We start from the raw sequence: 23,539 nt of genomic DNA, 5'->3' as shown, positions 1-23,539 counted from the left end.
TGTTTCTGGCGGTTTCTGCTCCAGCATTTAACTCCATACCAGTGGGCCTTTTTTTTTTTTTTTTTTTTCTTCCCTGCCTTTGTGTTGACACAGATGTGCTGCTCTGAGAGCAAGGGACACGCTTCCAGGGAGCCTTTGGATGCAAACCTGACCTGTTTTTCCTCTCGTTGGCTTTGCACAAGGCTGCAGATCCATTCGGGAGTGGTCGTATTTACAATGTAAACGTACACGTCAAGTCACGACACGCTCGCCGGCGATTCACTTAACGGTGCAGCGCCGACCCCTTTTAGCCGGAAAATTATAGTCCACTCGCTCAATATTTGACATGCTTTTCTTTTTATTATCAATTTTCTTTCCCAACAACTTAACCACAAAGCGAAGGATTCGTCCGCGGAATACATTATGCAACTCGGGTTCCACTTTAGTTGCAACATTTTTTAAAATCAAATCAATTTGACTTGATTTTCTAAAAGCTCCTCACCATTGCGCCAAGACACACAACTTGACATGTCCGTGACACAGCAGCAAATAAAAACGACACAAAACATGAAAATGATTTCAAATTCGTCTGTATTTACTTAGCGATCGACGTATCAAGAAAACGGATGCCGCAACGTAAATCAACGGACTCGCTCGAGCGAAACTTGTCGCTCGGCAGATTTTCTACTCGGGGCCCCATTTGGCGCTTTGACAGCTTTCCACTGTCTTACAAAGAGCACGCACGGAAACCGCAATGTCAACACTTTTTCACGTGTCGATATTCTCATCAAGCTCGAAAATGTGGCCGATATCCAACAATATTAACTAGCTTCTTTTCACCACAGCGCCACCTGCTGCACACATAGGTTATTTCCAGCTAAAAGAACAATTTTTTTGTGTGTTTTTGCTACAGGTTGTCTCACGCCCAGAGGTCCGCTGTGAAAGTCCTGCGTCGCATGCAGTACTTTGTGGCCCGCAAGAAGTTTCAGGTACGTGAAAAGCGAGAGGGGAGAGGCCACGCACACATTTACCGTTGCACAGGAAGACGAGCGGGGGGAAGTCCCGAGAGAATACATCAGCTGCACTGTTGCTTTGCATATGCTGTTGTGTGTGTGTGTGTGAGTGTGTGTTCTAATTATTATTTAGATGCAGTCCACAGACTTGCTAAATGAAAATCGCCCCACGCTACTCGATGCGCTTGCACTCACGTTGGACAACGAGGCACTCTAATGCGCCAGCGGACTCTCCGACACTGAAGTCAATGCACGTGCCACAATACGGCTTTTGAAATTTAATCCTCATGTCGCGATGAGTACAGTATCTTGTGCAGTGTTTAGCATATGTGTGTGTGTGTGTGTGTGTGTGTTTTCAATTAGGGCCCTTATAAGTGATCTCAGCTGCACCCTAAAGAGTTCACCGGGTTCTTTCTAACGCCGCTTGTATCCACGTCACACCAAACAAAGCTGTGAAAGGACCCTAACGCGATTGCTTTCTACGTTACCATGCACTTGTCACTTCACGCGCGCACACGCACACACGCACATAGCGAGTTAACAATGAAGCCTTTGCACCCGTGGGGGGTTGGGCAATTTTTTTTTTTTTTAAGGCAGCGAGCACCAGCGCCGGGTCGACAATGGCTTTTGTACGGGCTTCCACATGTGGTTGGTGTTCTTACGTGTAGTTTGTGTGTTGGGCAGCAAGCGCGCAAGCCGTACGACGTGCGCGATGTGATCGAGCAGTACTCGCAAGGTCATCTCAACATGATGGTGCGCATCAAGGAGCTGCAGAGAAGGTGCGGCCTCTTTTTTTTCCCCCCAATGTCACAATGTTTAGACTCTTTTATGCTTTTTATGAAATGCGGGTGCCACTTTTTTTCTTTTCTTTTTTTTTTTTTTATAGGCTTCCCACTCTCTTATTACACAAAGCAGTTGTTTTTCCCAAAAAAGAAAAAAAAAAACAAAGAGCTCCTCAAAACAAAGTCTTCATTTGAAGCAAGTTTTATTTGTTTGTCTGCATCATACGACAAAATTGGGCTGCTAAACGTTTTTCTCGGTTTGTCTTTTAGTTGCGTTCATGTCACAACTCTTGTTGACGGAGTAAAACCCTTCAACAGTTGCAGGAACACATGCAACCAAAGAAGAATTACAGAGCTAAAACTAAAATTTTCTATTTGACTTTGGTGTCGGATTTCTGCCCTGATTTATTTATTTTTTGTTCTCAAACCTGCACAAGATTGACCTTAAAACCTTAAAGACCTTAAAAGATGAGCGCTCCACGTGTGCACATGAAACCCCTGGGGAAGAATACTGCTGGAATTTTCCATCCCGTTTTATTGTTTTTTTTTTTTATGATAGATGGGCGCTGATATCCATATGTTTCTTTTTATTGCTACTATACAGGACATAGACCAGCATGTGTGTGTATCTCTCGACTCAAGTTATTTTTGGCTTATTCCTCCCCCTCCCCTCCCTCCTCCCTAGGTTGGACGGCACACTGGGGAAGCCGGGAATGTTCCTCCCAGGTAAACACAGAGCAACGTCCAGCTGACAAACAGCCATCGCTCTTTGAGTCCAATCCATTTTAATCACTACATACAGTTTTAGCACCCGCAAGATTTTAGATTTGTCCTTTTTTTAACCAGCTAGTGTTTAAAAAGTGTCATGCTATTCATTTAGATTCTTTAAAATTAGGAAAAATACATGCTAGTGAGGATTGTAAGGTTGTCTGTCTAGATGTGCTGCCGCACCGTTTGTGTTCAACGTGACACCCCGCTAGCTTCGTTAGCCCAACTAAGGCTGTTTTGCATTGTGTGTTAAGCTAGCAGACAGTTAAAGTTATGCGGTACTTTTGACATCGGCCCATCTTCATCTCAGTACAAATATTTCCAAATGTGAGTCACCCTCTCCCCCACCCCCCACAACCGCCTACAACCCCCACCGAGCTCAGAATGGAGCACACTGGCCACCATTGGATATTTTATTGAGCAATGTCAATGTTGTTAACAGCCCCTCTGTGGCAATAGCCCCAACTCCCCCGAGCGCTCTTTGTTTATTGCACTCTCTAACTTGGTATCTGAAGCAGAATAAGCTAAACGTAATTAGAAGTGGCCGTGTGGGAGCCCCCCCCCCCCACCCCCTCTTTTTTTTCAAATGTATTTATTTATTTTTTTGACAAGGGAGGTGGGGGAGGACGGGTGTCCTCAAATATTTGCCTGTCCCGATTGTGCGGCCCCATGGGCAAATGTTGAAGCGGCTTCAGTGTGGAAATGACATTTGCAGAGCGCTTTTATTTCACACTAAAAGGTAATGAAAGAGTGCCAAATGCTCTCTACCGAGAAATCTTGAAATTAAATCCTTAACACGGTGAAATGTTTGCTCAGCCGTTGCGAGGTTCCAACTGCAGCGGTGCTTGATTGCATTTCAGTACAAATTGCTTCGGCTGCTAGCTTAATGCTAACACGTAACGAGTCATCACAATGTCACTGCATTTTTTTGTTTTTATTTTAAAAATTAATTAAGAAATATTTTTTTAAATACATTAAATTAAAGAATTAACTTATTTTACCGGTGATGGTTAAATGACTGACATGTGCACAGTATTCCGTGTTATGTTTCTGAAGGCTAAAACGTGCTTATCAGTATCTTTATACGCAAATGTTTCTCTTTCGTTCCCCAGGTAAAGGAGAAGATAAAGAATTCCCGACAATCGGAGCGCGACTGATCCGGCTGGAAGATAAGGTACGCTGTGTTTCTTTCGTCTTGTCACGCCGGCAGATAGCATCGCACGTGGGCTTCACCACGCTTACCTGTATGCGTGGTGCACGTTTGTTTTTTCCTTCTTCAATTGGTTAAAAATGTGCGTTGGACATTGATATCGAGTTGTGAAAAATTATGAAATTGATCATATTTACGTATCAGAAAGGTTTTACCCGACAGTAAGAATTTATATAATATATGAAAATAATGCATAGTTACCGCACAGATGTTTTGAGGTGAGATGTTTTTAGCATGTTAAATAAATTAATGGAAGAGAAAGTTTGGACACTTTGGGCTTAAAATTGGCACACCATATTTCTGTATGGGGACTACAGTAACAAGGCACTTGTTTTAAGACTTGGTCATATTTTTTATTTATTTTTTGACTTGTTTTAAGTAATCTTCCCAAATCAAATTTTACTTTTAATCTTTTTTTTTTTTTTTTATTCAAATTCTCCAAATAATTTTGCCTAGGTAAGTTTGTTTTGTCTTGCGTGGTGTTGTCGTGTGGCGCCAAGTGTGATGCCAGTGTGACGCCTGTCTATCAGTCCGTCTGTCTGTCTGTGCCTCGCTGCCAATTTTCCACTGCAGCGTTTGTACCCGTTGAACCGGTGCGTGCTAGCGCCGCTCGTTGTTTTGGTTTTCCACGCCCAAATCACAGGGTGTGAAGTGTGTCGCCGGGGCGTGCGGCTCGCTGTTTGTTTGCGCTTCAAAGGAAGCTCGTGCATTTTGGAAAACGGGCACTCCCGGCGTTTGTGAGTCAGGTAATGCAGGCCTGAGCGATGGCGCTCTTGTTGCTTTGCTCCAGGCTAGTTGTTAGCTTTACACGTTCAGGAGCGTCTCGCTGACACAAACACGTTCTCACAATCCCGACATTCCGCCAATCAAACGGCAGACGTTTGTGACAGTCTCAGCGGCCTTTCCTTGGGAATCAGTCCATGTTTTGATGGGGACGGCACAGCTGTTATATGGGAAGGGAAGCGGGCAGGAGTCTGGCTTCCTTTTTGGCCCCAGGCAGCAGGTGGATGAACCGGATCACCCTCGGTGCTTTCCCCGCTCCACTTAGCTGGAAACGGATCGGGGCCCCAAACACGGCCGCTGAGACACCCGCGAGACGCGGTGCAGTCTTTTGAAAAGTCAGCAAGAGAACTTTTAGAGCTCAAAGCGACATGTGGTTGTGAAAGCCGAAAGCCATTTCACCATCCGTCGATGTTTACAGCACACGCAAGGATTCAAGTGAACTGGAGCTTGCGCTAACCTCCAGCAAGGTCGCGGTCATTTGCTCAGCTTCTGCAGGCGACGTCAAACCTCCCCCCCCCTCCCGCCTTCTTCTCGTAAATGTCAAGCAAATGACACATGGTGCAAACCCTGCTGTCACACTTGACTCACTCTTAAGAAGGATCTTTCCCAACAGCCCTCTGGAATCATTCATGTGCCTGTGCCTGAGCCTGTGCATACACACAAGAGTGTGTTCCCGCTCTCGGCATGTCTTCCAGGCACATTTTCTAACTGAAAAGTGGCAGGTTTTTGTGTATTTATTTTACAGTATTGACTTAAGAACAGAGTAGTTTTGCCTCCCTCCGACAAATCCCCCACAATTCCGATCCTGCTAAAATGCCAGCCGCTAACTACTCTCAGTGCTTTATGCAAGCACGTCAGCCCCGTCGATGTATTTATCTTTTACGGGCAGAAGGGGAGACTCGGCCATTGTGTATCCCGCGCAAGGATGGACAATGATTTATCACAGCGAGACAAAGACACATGAGTGGAGTTGATTAATGGATGATGCGTCCGACCCAACGCTCTCCAGATTGAATTCCCCGGGAGCGGCTTGGAAACGAAGACGGATGGCCCCCCGAGTGACAGCGTTATCTTTCTGTCACAAGCGCGGGATGAAAAATGCCCCGGCGAGCGGCCCAAACAGTGGCCGGCGTCTCCGAGCTTCAACTTGGCCTTTCACCAGCCGACGCGCTTTAGGGCTGAGATGAGGCCCGCCGCTTGCGCTGCGTCGCTCACTTTTATGAGCAACAGGATGTTTTCGCATGGCGATAGGCGGCCAAGTCGCTGCCTGTGAATGTCTAGTATATAAAATACGACGACGGCCATAAAAGACGAACCGGAGCAAGCTGGAATACGTTAGGCAGTGAATAATTAATAAGGCTTACAAACCGGTTGAGCGATTGTCCGAGAAGGAAACCGTCTTGACTAAAATCTTTTACTGAGATGTAGATTGAGATTAACAGTCTTTTTTTTTTTTTTTTTTTTTTTGGAAAAGGATTATAATTGGCATCTGTCACACTTACATCTGATAGCACTGACCTCAATAACACACAGGAATGCGCTTACACAACAGCATCAATAATCTCATCCGATCATCTCGTGTAAGGCCACAAGTCGGTAAAAAAATTGAAAATGGAAAAAGATAAATTATTTTTATAGAATATTATTATTCTTTTTATTTTTTTATCATTTTTTCATTTTTACATTTATTTTTCTCAAAGTTAAGAATTAAAAAATATAGAAATACTTGTTTTATTATTATTTATTTTATATATTTTTTTCTCAAAGTATTATATTTAGCGCAATGACTTTGCTAGAATCTAGTGCTATTTATATCGACACGCACGCAACATGGCCACTGTGCGGTTGAAATCACTTGGGCCGAATTAGCCAACACACACATTATTCCGCTTATGCGGTGTTTTAAGGACTGGGACCGAAGAATGCGTGGCATGACCTTAATAGCGTCTCAATTAGATAAGTATGCTGTAAATTACAGCGAGGCCAAATACTGGGAATATTCCAGGAGCGGGTGTTTGTTAGGAATCCATCTGCAAGGCATTTCGAGCCCCTCATTGCTGTAATCAGGACTGGGGAGGGGAGGGGGGGGGGGGGGGGGGGGTATGTGTGTGCACGCCTGTTTAAACCCTCCACTCGAAACCCGGTGCCAGGCCAGGCCTTGGATACAAGGCCATAGTAAACACACATGCTCTCATATACATATTTATATTTGACTACTAAGTGGATACTTGGACACACACATAAATATACAAAGGCTAAACATTCTCACGCATATGTTGACTCATAGTTGTTTTCCTTGTTCATGTTGTTCATGTTCATTAATATAGCAGAGGATATTAGATTTTATTTGCTGGTCCTAAATTTGGGATTTTGAGGTTTGCAAAATGTATGCATTATGTGAATTTAAGACATGAAAACTTAACCTAAAAAAAATAAAACATCTCAAAATTTGAAAATTGCTCTTCAAATGAAGTTGTTGATTAGTAAAAAAAAAATATATTTCCAAAAATGTCTTGCCAGGTTAGGAATTTTTTAGCGTGTGAAAATATCCTTCTTGAATAAAACCCAACATTTCACAAACGATGACACATCAGGTGCACTCAACACTTTCTCCCCAAAGGCCGCAGCCCCCGATTGTTTCAGCTCAAAGGCTTTATGGCCACTTGCCAATCTGCCGCCATCCAACTTGTTGTTTTTATTCCCAAATGGGTATCCCCTGTCCCCCCCCCCGCCCCCCCCCCCCCCCCCCCCCCCCCCCGCCCCCTTCTGTTTTTGCCACTGTTCCCAGCGCCTCTTTTACCAACACGAGCATCCTGCCGGTTGTTGTGATGTGTTTTGATATATGCGTGTGTTTGGCCATAGTATGCACAGCGGGGAGCCAGACTAACCAGGCCGCTCTAAACAAAGAGAGGAAACTTGGCAAAGGAAACACACACACGCACACACTCAAATCCTGGAACAGGGCATCAGTCCTCTCGCTGACCCGCGCCTCAGACAAGCACATACAGGACCTTCCCGGCATGTCTAGACTTGGCCTTCCAGATCTCCGCAAGGCAACCCACCTTGCACTTCCTCCTGTTTGTCCGGATTTGAAATCCTGCGTCTTCCTGTAGTGTCGTTGTTATTTCCCCCCCTCCTCCTTGCCTTACACAAGTCTGGCAGCGAGGGAGTCGCGGTTCCTGCTTTCAGGCGGACAACAGAGGTCGTTGTTCTCGACAGAGCTTTGGCGCGCTGGCACGGCAGCGGGCGAGAGCCGACCGCAGTCTTGCATCAAATTTGCAGGGCTCCGAATGGATGTCAGTGTAGTGAGCGTGAAGGTAGTCAAGACAAGGGCAGCCAAATAGTCTAATAAATAATCTACTTTGGGGCAAGAAATTAAATCATCTTCGTTCTTTATTTTTCACCCAAAGCATCACTACTTTAAATTTGACAATCAGTAAGTCACTTCTTAAGACATAGTTGTATTTTCCGAAGGATTACATTTTTTTTATTTTATTGTCTGTCTACATGTGTTGCTCCAGTATTAGTATAAATTATTTATTTTTTATTGTCTGGTTACATGTGTTGCTCCGGTATTTGTGTTCAAATAACCATAGCCATATATTTTTTAGCTCATAGCACGCTAACATGTTGGCTAAAGTGTAGTTATGTGTTTGTTTTGACCACACTTTGTGTCATTCTCTTTACTTTGTTTATTTTGACCATAAACTTTAGCTGGGAGTGGCCAAAAAAAAAAGAGCTTGAAGCCTCTTTTTGAAGAATTGCTCTCTATCTGCAAAACTGCCGCTTGTTGTGACAGAACGAATGAATTAAAGGAGAAGAATGCCAAAGCTTTTTTGTTTTTCTACTTACGGCCATTCCTGATCTATAACATGCCAACCTACTTTTGACACTTCCTAAAACATGTTTGTCTTTTTTGGTGTACGCTGGATCAGACCTTCTGACTATGTGGAGCAGACCTGGTTTTTGTCATGGGGGAGGGGGGGGGGGGGGGGCACGGCACGCGATGTGAATGGCGCACCGCCGAGCGTTTGATAGCGTGCAGCCCGGAGTGCGGCCCGGCCGTAAATCACGGCGGGGCGATACGGTGGGGGATGCAGCTCCTGGCAGCTCCCAGACGGCCTTTGGCTCGGGCTCCCTTCTCTTAGCGCCACTCTCTAATTTCAGAACCGGGCCCTTGCCCACTACTGTGTCTTCACCACATTCCCACAAGGCCAGAGACGGATAGTCTGCACGTCTGGGCGTTTGCTGCCTCTCCATCTCGTATTGTAGCTCGTTTACTGATTTTTTGGCTTTTGTCGCCGACCCCTCGCTCCCTCTGGGCTTTTTTTTTTTTTTTTTTTTTTTTTGGGTTTCTTGTTGTGCATTCGAACGGAGGCTTCCAGTCTGCAGTCTCCTATCATCTAAATCATGTCGTACACATCCAGGCTCTCTCTGCATCTTGTAGCAGCCACTTAAGAGCTTGCTCCTTGGCTGTAAATAAAAATCCATGCTCCATTTCCTCTGGACGGACTTATGCGGCCTAACTTGGGACTTTTTAAAGGACCAGCTGTTGTTTGGACAATTTTAATAGTGTGACAAAATTATATATTTTATTTTTAGACTGAGTTGACAGAACATTCAGACTTGTGTCAGATTTGTCATCATTTTTTTTTCTTGGTTTGACCTTTGCTGCAAATACGGCTAATGCTATCCTGCACCCGGCCACCACAGGACCATCCAGCTCATGCCATTAGCGAGCAAAGTTATGAATGCAGGCGTTTACGACCCTGTGAAAAGCTGACTGGGCCACTTTGGGCTCAGACGCCGGCCCAGCACGGAACTCTTAGCTGTGTGTGTGTTTGCACTTGACCTAGCCTATTTACTCAACACCACATCTCCTGTCGCCTCCCATTTGCTTCCATGTTCCCATTTCTCATAAACGCTTGTCAGAATGACACACCGTGTTTTTTCATTCTTCTTGATAAGTGGCTAATGATTTTTTTTTTTTTGTACTTGGAGTGCGTTTTATCCAGCCGGGCCTGCGCTTCAACCCCCGTGTAGCGCAATTTAAAGTGACACGCCTTGGCAATTGCGTGTAATTATGTTTGAAGTCTGCTCAGAGTGGAGATGTCAGCCAGGCTGGATGGTAGCAATCTGTTGGATGGAACAAAAGTAAATTGTCAAACTGGTACTTGCTTGATGGATCGGTTCTAGCGTATTTTATTAATCAAACTTGATTTTTTTTTTTTTTTCTGTATGCAACCCGCCAAGGCAAAATTTTAGACACACTCGTCGTACTTGTTTTGAGAGGACGACAGATAAGCCGTGAGACAGCCAGGGTGATCTTGACACGTCCCGTCCATGACTCACCGGCAAGGAAGTGGGAGGCCGACCGTGTCTGCGCTCCAGTCGGCTCGATAAGCGGTTTAAGTTTCGGAGGAGGGGGGAGGAGGTCAAAAAAAGACGGAGAAGGACACGCCGACTGTGGAGGCCTATCTCCTGGTTCACACCAGGAGGAGGCCTGTCGAGAAGACCAGAGAGGAGAAGCTAGAGTCTGCGCGATAAGGCTTGGAGATAAGATAGGCCGCTGTCATTTATCTTCTCATGGACGCTGAAGCTGTCACATCAGCTCGCTGAAGGTTTTCACCGTAAAGGACAAAGGGCAGCGGCAAGTGAGGGATGAACCCAAAAGGTCACTGTCGGGGGTCTGAGAGGTCACCCCCACCAGTCATCTGTGTGGAGGAGCTCACTCAGCTCCTTGACATTGGCAGCAGGCCTCTCCGGCAAAATCTGCTGCCTCAGCAACTTTGCTAGCTCCTCACTCCCACCCTCTCTGATAAAGTTTCAGAAAGGCGGGGGCGTGCTGATTGTTGACTCGGACTACTGTGGGAATGCAGATGCTTTGTGCGTGCGACGGCGACCCCGCCCACCAAAGGGGGCGGGGCCAACCAGCTGGGCCGTCTGACGTCTGTCACACACCGCCCATTCGTTGGCATGACAACGTGGCAGATGGCAGCCAAAAAATACTTCTTAAGCATCACGCGAGCGTGGCTTTAGCGCGGCGTAATTAAATGTTACTGCGTGTTTTTAGTACACGTGTTAATTCGTTCGGCAATAAACAATGTATTTCCTGCAGTAGAGGGAATAAGCTACGTGCTAATTTGTGTTAGCACCTGTTGACTTCATCTCGATGTGTGATTCCTATTCTTTTAAAAACTAATCAAAATATTTACAATAATTCTCCCTATCCTTGCTTATTCATAACTGTAACATTTTTGCGTTGGATATTGTTCAATTACAAGTGTGCCTAATTTTTTGGTTTTTTTTGTTAGCCGTACCGTTGTTTTCTTTCCATGGCTCAAAGTAGCTTGCTCTGCGTTTAATGATTTTTCCTTTTATAGTTGAAGTAAAAACAATTTGAGCCTAACCCCCCCAAAATGTTATGATTATGGTACACATTTCGGCATTTTAATAGATTTTAATAAAACAACTTTAAAAGCATAGTATAATAATGGGTGAATAAAATGAAAGTTGACGTTTATTTCTTTAGCACGCTTTTGTGCTGCACAAATGGATAACATATGGCAAACCACAATAAAGCATGCCCTGGAATCCAATAAAACTATGACAATAAAAGTACAAGACAATCAGACAGATAATATGCGATCGTGTCTTGATGGACAACGGTGGCGTATGTGCTGCAGTCGACGCTATCTCTCGCAAAATGTCTCACCGCCAAAAAGACGCCAACCGCATTCCTCGTCCGATTGTGACCCACGCCGAGCGTGGTCACACCGGCACATATTTTTGTTTTGTTTGGGATTCTTTCGAGCGACCTACATACCTTAGCGTGTTTCTATTTTGGTCCTGTGACTTTGTTTTTAATACACACGAAGGAGGTGAGGTGAGCCAGTGTAGCCTTGAGCATTGTTTCAATTATGTTAAGACTTGCTGGGGAAAAAATGTCAGTTAAAACTGAAGACAAATTGCAAATTCATTGTAGATTTTCTGCCCGAAAATTAACCCATTTAGCAAACACCACAAAGTCAACAGACACCTTATTTTTATAGTGGGCCGGCTCTGGCCCCGGGGCCTCGGGTTTGACACCTATAATTTAGAGTTTGTTTGTCGCCGTTTGCCGTTGAGGCTGATTACACCTCCTATAATGACACCGCAATACAACTCATATAATTAACGTTAAAGAGCCACAACCTCGCTTCTTTTTTTTTTATTTGTTTCACTCTCCCCTGCAAAAATCACACAACAAGTGGGCCAAAAAGCAGTAAATTAGCCCGAAACCCAATATGGACTCCACCCTGGAGATTACACAGTCCACTCAGCCAGCGTGCACTAGAATAACAGCCTGGCGTGCCCTCGCTGTCCCTTGCCCGCACTTTGCGTGTGCGGCTGTGTGATTTGTTGCAGGTCGCACATGCCTGAGCTGCTCCAAATAGTCGACCTGCCCCTTGTATACATTGTGGCTGACCTCCAGCTAGCATGTGTGCGTGCGTGCGCACGGCATTCCCCGTCAGCTGTTGAGCACGAATGTGTTGTCATACAAAGTGTGTTTGTCTGTTGTCTGACACATGGACACGCACACATGCCTCTGTTGTGAGGCACTCAGACATGCAGTTATGCTGTCTGTAAGTTTTTCTGAAATAAATTCATGACAAAAATCATTTTAAAAAATACATATATATATTTAACTTACCCAATATAGTTATAGTAAATTTTACAAGATGTGCAAAATTCATTAATTTATAAAAAAAATTATTGTAACTATTATTTTGCAAATAGTTGTTTACGGAAAAGGCTTAATCATGACCGTATCATAGCTGTAAAAAAATAATTTGGGGAAAATTAAGTAAATAAACCAGGAAACAAAATATGGATTTTTGACATTGATATTTTATTCCGTCATTTGACGTTTAATGTTCACTGTGGCTTGATTGTAACATCTCAGCACTTGCGCAGCGCTACGTACGTGCTTGAAGATCACACGCACATCATAAAAATCATGTCGACAGGATATGACAGTCAATATAGTTTACGACAAGCGGCGTGTACGGCTTGAAAGGCAGGAAAAGGCCTGTGTTGATTTGGTTTGGGAGATTACACTGGGCCCACTTGACCAGGCAGCCCGCATTCAGCCCAGCTGCGGCGACCGAGGCTCGCCTAATAGCTAGGTCCGCCGCTCTCTGGCCAGCCGCTCATTACTTCCAGCCACGTTGGAGGTAATGAAGCTTTGCTGGTTGTCACCATGCGCAATTACTCACACGCACGGTATGAGTGTGTATTCACACACATTTACTTTGGTGTGAGCACGTTATTCGCTTCACACGCTTGTCCGTTTCCAATTAATGTTAGCAGGATTAATTTTAATGTATTTTTTTTTTTACTTTATGGCACACTTGCACTTTAATATCCTTTCATTTTTTTTTTCTTCAAAAATCAATAGTAGGCCATATGTAATATCCATATATAGACCTGTTCGTTGAGATTTCACTTTATAATGGGGTGCAAAAATAAAACAAACTAATATTGAAAGATGCAGCACGTAACTTTTTCTGTTTTGTTTTTGTTTGTTTTTTTTGGAAATTATGTAGCGGAAATTACACATTTTCCTAAGCAATGAGAAGAATGCGGCTTCTTGTCCCCCATTAGTAAAGCCAACCCAAAATTAATTTGCATTCCATTTATTTAATCCCCAATGGCTGTCCTTCAAAACAGAATTGCTGACTCCTTGTTTCGGAGTTATTAGACTTTTGTGTAAATTTTTTTTTTTTTTTTTTTACACAAGTGATTTTCATGGACATAATAATGACAGTATTGTTTTCTTAGTGCGGATCTGCTAACTGGAGTCAGTAAAGAGGCTGAGTCATACTTACGCAGGGAGCATGCAGCCACGCTTGTGTGCATGTTGTATCACAAGATGTAGTGTGACAAGCTTGCAAGGGGAAATGCCGACACACACACACACACACACACAAACACACACCCACATCAAGCCTCTTGCACAATAACAGAGCAGAAGGGGAAGTAAGCCTCTTAGCTACATGCGGACAGAATTAATTCCAGATTATATTTGACACTAATGTGAACATTTAAAGGTCCTAAAAATTGTCCTGTGCTAAAAAGTTCCATTTGCATTGGATTGTAAAATTCTTCTTCGATGACAATGGGCCTTATCCGCCTACTGTAGATCGCGTTAACCACACATAAACACATTTCACCATCTTCCCTTGTTGGAATGTATGTAATGTAATATAAGGGTGTAGTCGTGACAAGGCAGGAAATACAAAAAAGTATTAAAAAGGCATGCTTGGGAAAGCACAGGAATTTGAGCATTTGGGTTTGAACAAACCATTTCAGGGCCACGTTGCGCTTTTCTAAGACGGACAAGTCCTTGAGATTCTGATGACTTGCCACCAAGTCTGAACCATGTCGACTTAGACAGACAGATCAAAATAGCAAGAATTTTGACTCTCAAACAAGCGAAAATAGTAAACAAACAGCGAATTAGAAAAGTTTATGGCTGGATTTTTAGCTGCCTTTCTCTACTAACGTAATTTGAATATATCGTCAGTCAAAATGTTTTGTAGCTTTTCTTTTGCTCAGATTAATGGCACAGATGTGCTCATTTGCTGCTAAATGGTTAGCGTGCTAATGTTAGCGAGCAGGCTAGCCATTTTGTTTTGGTACATTAATCAAAGACAATCCAGCGAGACATTTTGTACGTATTTGTGAGAAAATATCACTTAGTGGCGACAGGAAATGGCGGAAATTGCTCAGGTGTCATGCTTCGACAAAGTTTATCTGATTGTGTTAAAATTCTAGCATAGTGTTAAATCAAATGGACGACCTGAGGCAGTTTAATCACTGAATGCGAGTGAAGCATGGCGGCTAATCGCACTTTGTTGTTGAACATCAAACGCTCATAAGTTCGCTCCAGAAACTCCAGGAAATGCGATCCTGTGGGTTAGTGGGTTAGGCTAGTGGAAACAAGCTACACATTTGCCGTCAGCCACGCGTAGGACGTTATCTACACCACTGGCTGCCGAGCTCATAAAACTTTTACATGCCACATAAAATCCTTCAATATGATACGCTAGTGGAGGAAAGATTAAAACCTCATCCAAAATGAATGCCTTTGGTTACATATTAAACGACGCTGGAGGCACTGGAGCAGCTACATTCACTAAGCTTGATAAAATACTCAGAACTGCTTTATTGCTTTTCTGTAAGAGACAGTGTTCCCTTGAAAACGTAACTTTCCTGATTAGTTGACTTTAAAAATTACTAAGTTAACCATTCGTTGATTTGAAAGCTTTCTGAGTCTTCTGCGCTTATCACCGCTGAGAGACCCGATCGGCCATTTTGTTGTGTTTTCAAGATGTGTAACTCATTGACCAGCTCCACTCGAGCCTTAAGAAAACAAGCCGCTTAGTCTGTATTGCTAAAAAGCTGGAATTACGTCTTCGTTTGCATCGGGCCCGATTGTGTAATAATTGACTGTAACCAGATGATGCAACTCCGAGTGACACGTTTGCTACTAAAACAGACACAATGACTGACGCCTCACACCAACGCGTTGCTTTGTTTACGCCGCAAAACAACCGTACATAGCACAGTGGGGGATGGAAATAAACACATCACCGCTGCGCAGTAAAACCCAATGACGGCATGTCATCTTTACAGCCCAAGCCCCCAATTAGACATTCCTCTAAATCTCTCAAACCCGTGTCATTACGTATGTGTCACTGCTTCTGTCCTACACTGTAATCAGCTCGTTAAGGCCTCACGCGATCTGCCCGCCGTCTTTGGTGCTTAATAATGCGGCCAAATGATTTTGTAAATTTAGCATCCATGGTTTGACCGTCCGAGTCTGTCTTTGAGTAGGACCTGTTGCGCTTTTGTCCCGCTCACATGTTTGCATACCGGTGCGTCTCTCCACTTTGCATATCAATAGACGGCAGTTCCTGCAAAATGTTCCCATAAGGCAGCGCTAGCTAGCCGCTTCCATTCACCGCTTTCTAAGGACGAGAGTGCCGACCCGGCCCCCCTCCCGAGTTCATGAATGGGCTGTAATTACAGCTTGATGGAAAACACTAATGTGGCTCATAAAAAAAAAAAAAAAAAAAAAAAAACAGGACACTTAAGGCTGTTACGATTACTCTTTCCAGGAGACAAAGCCAAGAAAATACAGCCTGCACATGCTGCACTCGCAAGTCAACGAGACTTGCGAGCGACAAACACCAACGGCGTCAATCCCGACTCGTGTTTGTTTTCTTTGCTCCTTAAAAAGCATAAGTGCACCCCGCCCACCCTTTGTACTGAAGCTAATTTGAAAAGCCACCATGAAAGACAGCGCTTGCTATAAATCTGTCTCGCGTTAACAGACAGTCAGGGTTTCATTAGTGTGACTCTGTCATGCTCATGAAAATATCCTCGGCCATTTTGCCTTGACATGAAAAAATCTGGCAAATTTATTTTTTGTTAAAAAAATATTTTTTTTCGTTATTTACACAAAAAGAACTAATAACTTAATGAGATAAATGAACAAATGAAATATGAAGATGAAGTTATTAGCTTTACTCTCCAACGTTGTCATGTAAAAACTTTTGAACATGGCATTTTTGAGCGTAACGACTAAAATGTCTGAACCTCTATAGGTGCTTTGTCTGACTCAAAGTTGTACGGCGTCTTAAACACTAGAGGGAATTTGTCATTTGCAGCTCTTGTAAAATCTCCAGTGTCACTGTTGACCTGAATTAGTCACGAGGTGCACTCGGTTTTCGTGACCTTTCGACATCTGTGTTTGCCGAGCGCCAAAAATCCGGCAATGTCAATAAAAGTTAAGCTAGCCCAAAGATGTCTGGATGAGTAGAGTCAAACTAAAGAGGCTAAACAGAGCAGAACATGGAAAACGGTGCTTATGTGTGTGCGTTGGTGTGTGTTTGTGAGTGTGTGGTCGGCCGGCCGTTCCCGTCCGCTTCCACCGCACTCTCGCTGACAGCTCTGCCTGACTCACAGTTCCCATGGAGTCCGCACGACTGACTCGTCTTCCCGCCACCGCTGACCTCCGCCCGCTCTTTTGTTTGCAAAGATGGCCGCATTATTTTTATGCACTTGCACTAAATTATGCCCCGCGCCGAGCGTAATGAGTGTGCCTCGCTCCGAGGGCACAGCCTTGGAGGCCTTCCCGATCCCGCCGGCGCGGCTGAGTCGCCAAAGCAATTTGGTTGGATGCCACAGACAAAGAGGAGCTTGTTAGAGCCTCACAATCGGCGGACGGCCATTATAATTCTCTCGACTCATTAGGAAAGAAGACAGTAGCGTGAGAGACAAGCAAGTGGTGTTACATATCTGCACGAATGGCTGGGAAGCTATCGGTGCGTGCAAAATATGGCGCCGACTCTTTTCCGCATACTTTCTCATGGCCTATGCCTTGCCGCTCTTCTTCTGACTCACCCTCATTATTGTGTTGATGTAACAGTGCTGTGGTGCTGCAGCTTCCCGTGAGATCAGTGAGGTTGGGGAATTTTGGAATAGTTGGTAAAGATATTTTGCTAGCTAGCTAGCAATCACTATATTTATATATCTTGCTTACTAGCTATTAAACATCCGTCCGTCCATCCGTCAGCTATGTTCACACCCACAACGGCGCAGATATTTGCAGTTTGTTTTTTCCATGCCAGTCGCCCGAAGCCTCGTTCCCCGCTATATTGCATTCCTCTCAGCTTGTCCATCACTGGCACAAGGCCTCCGCTTAGCAGCAGAGAAAGTCCTCGGGGTCAAACCATAATGGGCCTAAATGCAGCTCATTATCCTGATACGCAGGTGGGGGCAGGCTAGAGAGCGTGGGCTGAGAGGAGAGGCGGCCTGGCCGGCTGAATGGCGGCCACGCAGCCTCTTGACAGGTACGCCCAGCAAGACGCAGGCCTATCTGATGGACTCTTGGATCCGGTTGCACCGGCCTGCTGGTCCATGCAGCACAAAGGCAGGGAGGGAAAACTGCATGGGGCTCAGAGCCAAAATGACGCCATTGAAACATGACGTGTTGAGACTCGCTGCAGGCGTACACCCTCTCCAAACTTATAATTGGTCAATTAAATGACTATAAATTCAAACGTATGCTTTTTGTCACTAAATCATTGGCTGTGTAAGTTTCCCTGGTTTATTTTTAGGGTATGGTTGATTTATGTTGTTCAGATTTTTTTATTCTCACACCCCTCCGCTTGTCGTTTAGATTTAATGCACCATTGAGATGCAAATTAAAATTACATAAATCTATCAAATAGGGCTGTTTTATTTATTACGCGGCTGATTTATGTACAGGAGTTGGTCTTCAGCCAACGGGGAACAGTTTACATCATTTTAAATTGAACACTGGGGCTTAACAAATTGGCGAAATCATTTAATTGGAATTTTCTCACACTCACTATTGCAGTCAATGTGTTAGAATTAATTTTAGAAGCTTTTTTTTTTTTTTTTTTTTTTGCAACTGGACTTGAGCTTATGTCCCTTGTGTTTACTTGGAAAGTTGGAAAAATAAAAGCGAGCGCATTGCAAAAGCTGTGAAACATTCAAAACGATCATCCATCATGTCATTTTTTGGCACCGTCACGTCATGGAGACGTTCCATTTATTATTCTCAGCTTGCTGCTCTGCTTACCTTTTGGCTTTGACATGCTAAAAGCCTATTTTGTTTGTGATGGTGGGCAGGAGGCAGATTGTGGGGAGGGGGCTGGGGAGGGGAGGGGCACCTCTCAACAGCCTCGGGCCCCCGCGCATCAACATCGCCAAAGATTCTCTTACAGCCAGATGTCATCCATAACAGGGCCGTAAAGTCACACAAATCAACATTTTGTGCTCAGCCATCGCACGCCGTCTGCCCTCAGGTGCGTCACGCCGTTTCGGATTCCTCCGAATGCACGCGTGCGTACGTGCGCTTACCTTATTAGTCCGAGCTTGACCCGAGTGTGACAGCCGTGGCGTGGAGGGCGCAAATTGGATTCCTTTCTCTTGCCTTTGGCTCACACTGCTGTCATATGTGATGACAGGGTAAGGGATACGCTTTGGCAAACACGCACGCGCACACCATGCAGGGGGGGGGGAGGGGTGGGCGCAAGGATCACGTTAATGGTTTTATCCTTAAAGCAACACTGTGCATTAGTGACTTTGAGCTCTTAATATCAGGTTGCACTGGGTCGGGGTAAGTCGCTGTCATTGCCGCAAGAGCCCTAATTACCTGCGATACAAATTTTTTTCCCCCCCTTCCTCATAATTTAAGATGTCTTAAGTTGGGTACTGCAATGCTCAGCAAAGTTATTAAAGTTAAAAAAAAAATGACTATAGCTGAAATGGAAAAGAAAAAATCATGACATAAAATTTAAAAAAAAAAATTAAACAAAAAGAAAACTAACCAAAATTGTTTGCAGCTCATTTTTGTCTTTTAATATCAAATTAATCAATTAATATCAAACATAAGCTTAAAGTAATGCCGCAACGTTTTGTCTTTTTAAAAAATTGCTTTTTGAACACAAAGTGTGCAGCAGCACATGTTGACAGACAATACACCAAAACTCATAAGTGTATATTGTTTCTAAAATTAAAGTTACTTCAGCTGACATGATAAATCCTCATCATAGTCTGTCCCGTTTGAACGCAAATAACAACTGCAGGGGGAGCCCTCGAGCAAAAGAAGCCCGGTGTGTTCCTCAACGTTGCTATAAATAGTCAGCAAAGACGACGTGACGCTTGATTAAGCATAATTGTTTTTCCTTCTTCAGTTTTTTGATTATCAGCTGCAGACTCGCTCGCTGCCAGCGCCAAAGCACTTAATTACGGCTTTCCTTCAGACGTGCAATTACAGCTGTACTTGTCTGCCTTTGCTCTACCAACACTTTTAAAAGTGCTCATCTGTTATTTACATTTGAATCCCGGCCAAGGCACACGTTCAAAAATATGAGTGGCAAATTTGATGTGGATGATGCCGCGGAAAATATGCACGTAGATAAATCCTTCATCAATCAGGTTTTTTTTTTTTTTTTACCCAAAGTAAACCCATTTATTCAGTAAAATCTGAATTAATGTATGAATCAAATTGTGAAATATGTAAGAAGGGCACAAGAAAATACGAGAAAGGGTGAGAGTTGACCTTGGGCTCTTGTTGAGGCAAGCTCTGTAAGTGAGGGGGTGGGTGGCTGAACTAAGTGGCTGATTCATTCTCCCCAGAGGACCCCCCCCCCCCCCCCCCCCTTCCCACCCCTCAAAAACATACACATACAAGTTGTAAGTCCAGCGATCCAGGTGCTGGCCTCGACACAACACGGCCTCCCGTGACCCCTTATAGGGAGCCCCCGTCGGGGTGAAAGGTCACTGCAGGATCCACCCACTATCTGTCCGTGTATGTTTTTGGGGCTGAGGACCACAGGCGGAGGCTCAGGAAATATGGCCGCCACCAGGCCCCGCCTGACCCCACCGCCATTTATTCACCTCGTCACTAGGAGAAAAGATTTAGGGAAGCCATCGGGCTTCATTTGATGCTGTGCACGCTGGGCCTGAATAGTTTCAAGGAGATATATTGGGCATTTTGTCACAGTTTAAAACAGTTCCCGGGTTTCATGATGCTGGTTGTTACTTCTATGCAGTGCTGAAGATGGGAACTAACAAAGGAACAGTTGCACTCGTCTTGGTCTACAGAAATAATCTTGGAACTTGGGAACAAATGGCCTTCTTGCTTTGACATAAACATGTTAGGGTTTCATCATTTTATGTATTTATTTTAATTTTTTATATATATTATATTTTATTGTGTGTATGTGTGTTTATTTAAACATTTACTTTTTATATATATGTACTTTATATATTTTATTTTGTGTGTGTGTTTATTTTTATTTTTTAATATATTTTATTTTGTGTGCGTGTGTTTGTGTGTTTTAATTTTTGTATATGTGTTTGCACAAACACACTTTGTGCACTAACAGGGAGGTATTATAATAAGGATAAAGAGCAGTAGACGTGATATTCTCAAGCGCCCCTTCCTTGGCCCAAAGATAGCTCAAGCAAAGACACTGAGTGACAGGAAGAAAAGGGAGCAAAGAAGCTCAAAGAAAAAACCCGAGTGGCACCTCATAAATGAAGAGACAGCACGGTCTTTTACTACTTCCTGCCGCCTGGCAGCCCCAGCCGAGAGGAAGATCCCCGTCGCCTCCTTTTAAGGACGGCCAATTACACGGCCGGCCCGCCAGGACTTGTTACACGGCGGCATAAGAGAGCGTTTTTTGGAAGCGCATATTATAGCGCCCGGGCGTAGCCAAATCTCCGATGCCCGAGCTGCGAGGGGCCTGTCCCGTTTTCTTTTTGTGCTTTTTAATGAGAACTGAAAGCATGAAGACGCAGCCGCGAGAAAAGGCCCCCCACAGTAAATGAGCGGCCCGCTTCCCAAGTCGAGCGACTAGCTAGCTCGGGAGCTATCCGGGGACAATGCGCCATTCATGCCACTGTGGTATGCTAGCTGCTAATGTCTTTATCATAACTGCTGCGTGATGGAGAAAGGTGAAAGGCCACAGGGACAAAACAAAAATGTCGCAAAAAGTTTTCTGGCTTGTTTCATGAGTGAAACCAATTTGAACACTTTCCACCGCTTTGCTGTCGAGGAAACTTTTCCTCCACATTGTCCCTGAAGTGAAAGAAAGAGACGCAGACATAGTGAGAAAATGGAAAAAAAAAAAGAGCCGCAAGCGAATTATAGCTCTAAAAGACAGCGTGAGGGTCTGCTGGTATAAAAACGAAGAAGAACCAGATGTGGCTGCCTTGCCAGCCGGCGAATGGCAGCAAGGCATGTCCCCGCCGACAAAACGTTCCCCAGATTAAAATCTGGTTAAGAAGGAAAAAAAAAAGCCACAGGAAATTTCCACTTCTTCTTAATGTGTCAGGAACTAATTACAGAGCCAAAGTGATACTTGACATCAGCGCCTGCCCGAGGGGAGTGGGGGGAGGGAGGTGAGAGCATTAGCAGCCCTTTTGGATTGACCCGAGAAAAGCGGCATTCCCGAGCTGCCAGACGTTGGAGTAATTGAAAAAGTCTACACACCCCTGTGCAAAAAAAAAAAAATAAGACAATTCATATCCATTAGTTTTGATTTTTTACAAGCTGTACTACAGATAAATTTTTTCAAGAGGGCAAGTGAAACCAAATAACTGAAATAATGTGTTTGCACAAGTGTGCACACCCCATCAAAACTGTGTTGACATGTAGACTCATGGAGTCAGCACTCAGCGCACACCTGCCACCATTTTAAATCCCTCTGAATAACCCCAAATGATTTTCACATGTTCTACTTGACATATTCTGCCAATTTTTGAGCTCAAGTCGCTAAACGTAATTTGAAATGAATCCAAAACTGCGCTTTACTGTCTGTCAAATCATAACGAATGTGGGGTTAGTGCATGTATGAAGCATCTGCAGACGTCCTTGTTTTTAGGTCAGAACCACACTGACGGCATATAGTAGAGCGACATTGGAATTTGGAGGGAACGTCTGAATGAGCGGTCAGCGATTGGGAATGTTCTATTTCGACGACGTCCCTATTCTGGGAATCCAAACAACTCACGAGTCATAACACCGACACACTCGCGAGATGGCCGATAAGATGCCGCTCAGATGATTTCACTCCGGGGGAATGCGTGTATGTGCGTATGTGTTTTTGGACGAGGGAGGGACGCACGTGCAGGTGGCCAAGAATTCGAGTTTGACCAAACAAAAACAACAATAGAATGCGATAAGGGCCAACATGAAAAGCGGGCAGGAGGACAAAAAAAAAAACGTGTGACGGTCATGAGAAAGTGACGTCAGGGCTACTTTGATGTCTGATGTGAGCTTCCTGTTTCACTGCTTTCCACACGGCATGAGAGGAAGGGGGCCGGGCCCTGCACGCACGAAAACATCACAAACGGTGCACTGTTTAATACTGAGAGTTGTTTCGGGAAAGTTTGGAGTAGCCATTTTGCTTTGCCACTCATATGCTTGAAAATAGTCCGCACACGTTTGGTGCCCTATGGAATTATCATGAGGTCATGTTGTGGTTTTCTAGGCGGGCTCTACTACATAAATACGCCTAAATCCCTCGAAGAGTGTTAAGGCGTTGGCCTTAGTCACCTCCGCATTGTCAACAATTGTGTCATCAGCCTGTCCTCAGCTCCCTCTTCTTCTGAATTTGTCAAAATCAACATGAGACCACTGGCGGAGATAGCAATTTTTTTTCCCATATCGTCCAGTTCAGGCAGATTTTGTTTTTCTTTCTATCCATAGTCCACCAGTGACACTTTTACGTTCCACTATTTTTCCTTTTTGGGTTTTGAATTGCCACTCATGAAGGTGGGTTGTTTTTTCACAGTGAAGTCACGCCACCGTCATCGGCATCATCTGCTGTCAAGGATGCGGTGGCGTGAAGAACCCGCCCACCTGACATCACGCGGCACCGAAGGCTTAGCACGCTGCCAAGGAGGTGTCCCAACATTCAAACGCCACAAAAGAGGCTTTAATGAGCTCTGCGTGCTAACGGTTGCCAACAGGAGGAGACGCTGAAAGACGTTTTGGCGTCCTAATTGTGCGCTTTCATAGCGATGATACACTGGCCACTGGACGCCCCATGCCATGCCTTTGGTTTCACCCCAAAATGCTCAATTGGCATGAAGATGAACTTCCTGGCTCGCCACGTTTAGGTTTGCCAAGCAGGTGACGCTTTGTTGTTTGTTTGCGGGATTATGCAAAAACTTTTGAAATGGGGGTGTTTTTGTTTCATCTTCAGGGAAAACTCCAAATCCAATTCGAGGGGGGGGGGGTTTGATTGGCTGGCATGATGCGTGACTGTTCCCGCGCTCGAGTGAGTCGCCCTCCCTTCTCATCGCGTGCGCACTCAGGAGAACATTGCACACCAAATTACCCCCCCCTCCCCCTCCCATCCTAAACACGGATGACTCAGCCGTGTATATATACACGAACAAGTCAAGTCGCA

At 44.5% G+C, this 23,539-nt stretch overlaps 1 protein-coding gene across 6 annotated transcripts in view; it reads left to right on the top strand.

Annotated features, from left to right (window-relative positions):
• The window catches only part of kcnq1.2 (potassium voltage-gated channel, KQT-like subfamily, member 1.2), a 70,484-nt gene that overhangs the window by 39,225 nt on the left and 7,720 nt on the right, over nucleotides 1-23,539 (top strand). For all 6 annotated transcript variants that reach the window (XM_049723633.2, XM_049723634.2, XM_049723635.2 and 3 more), the window contains 4 exons: nucleotides 893-968; nucleotides 1,677-1,771; nucleotides 2,460-2,500; nucleotides 3,655-3,716. In XM_049723633.2, the coding sequence (XP_049579590.1) occupies nucleotides 893-968; nucleotides 1,677-1,771; nucleotides 2,460-2,500; nucleotides 3,655-3,716 (274 nt within the window). The remainder of the gene's footprint in view (nucleotides 1-892; nucleotides 969-1,676; nucleotides 1,772-2,459; nucleotides 2,501-3,654; nucleotides 3,717-23,539) is intronic.

The sequence above is a fragment of the Syngnathus scovelli genome, chromosome 6, assembly GCF_024217435.2.
Source record: "Syngnathus scovelli strain Florida chromosome 6, RoL_Ssco_1.2, whole genome shotgun sequence".
In the NCBI taxonomy this organism is placed as follows: domain Eukaryota; kingdom Metazoa; phylum Chordata; class Actinopteri; order Syngnathiformes; family Syngnathidae; genus Syngnathus; species Syngnathus scovelli.
The sequence above is the reverse complement of the archived record's forward strand: the minus strand, read 5'-3'. Positions and strand labels throughout refer to the sequence as shown.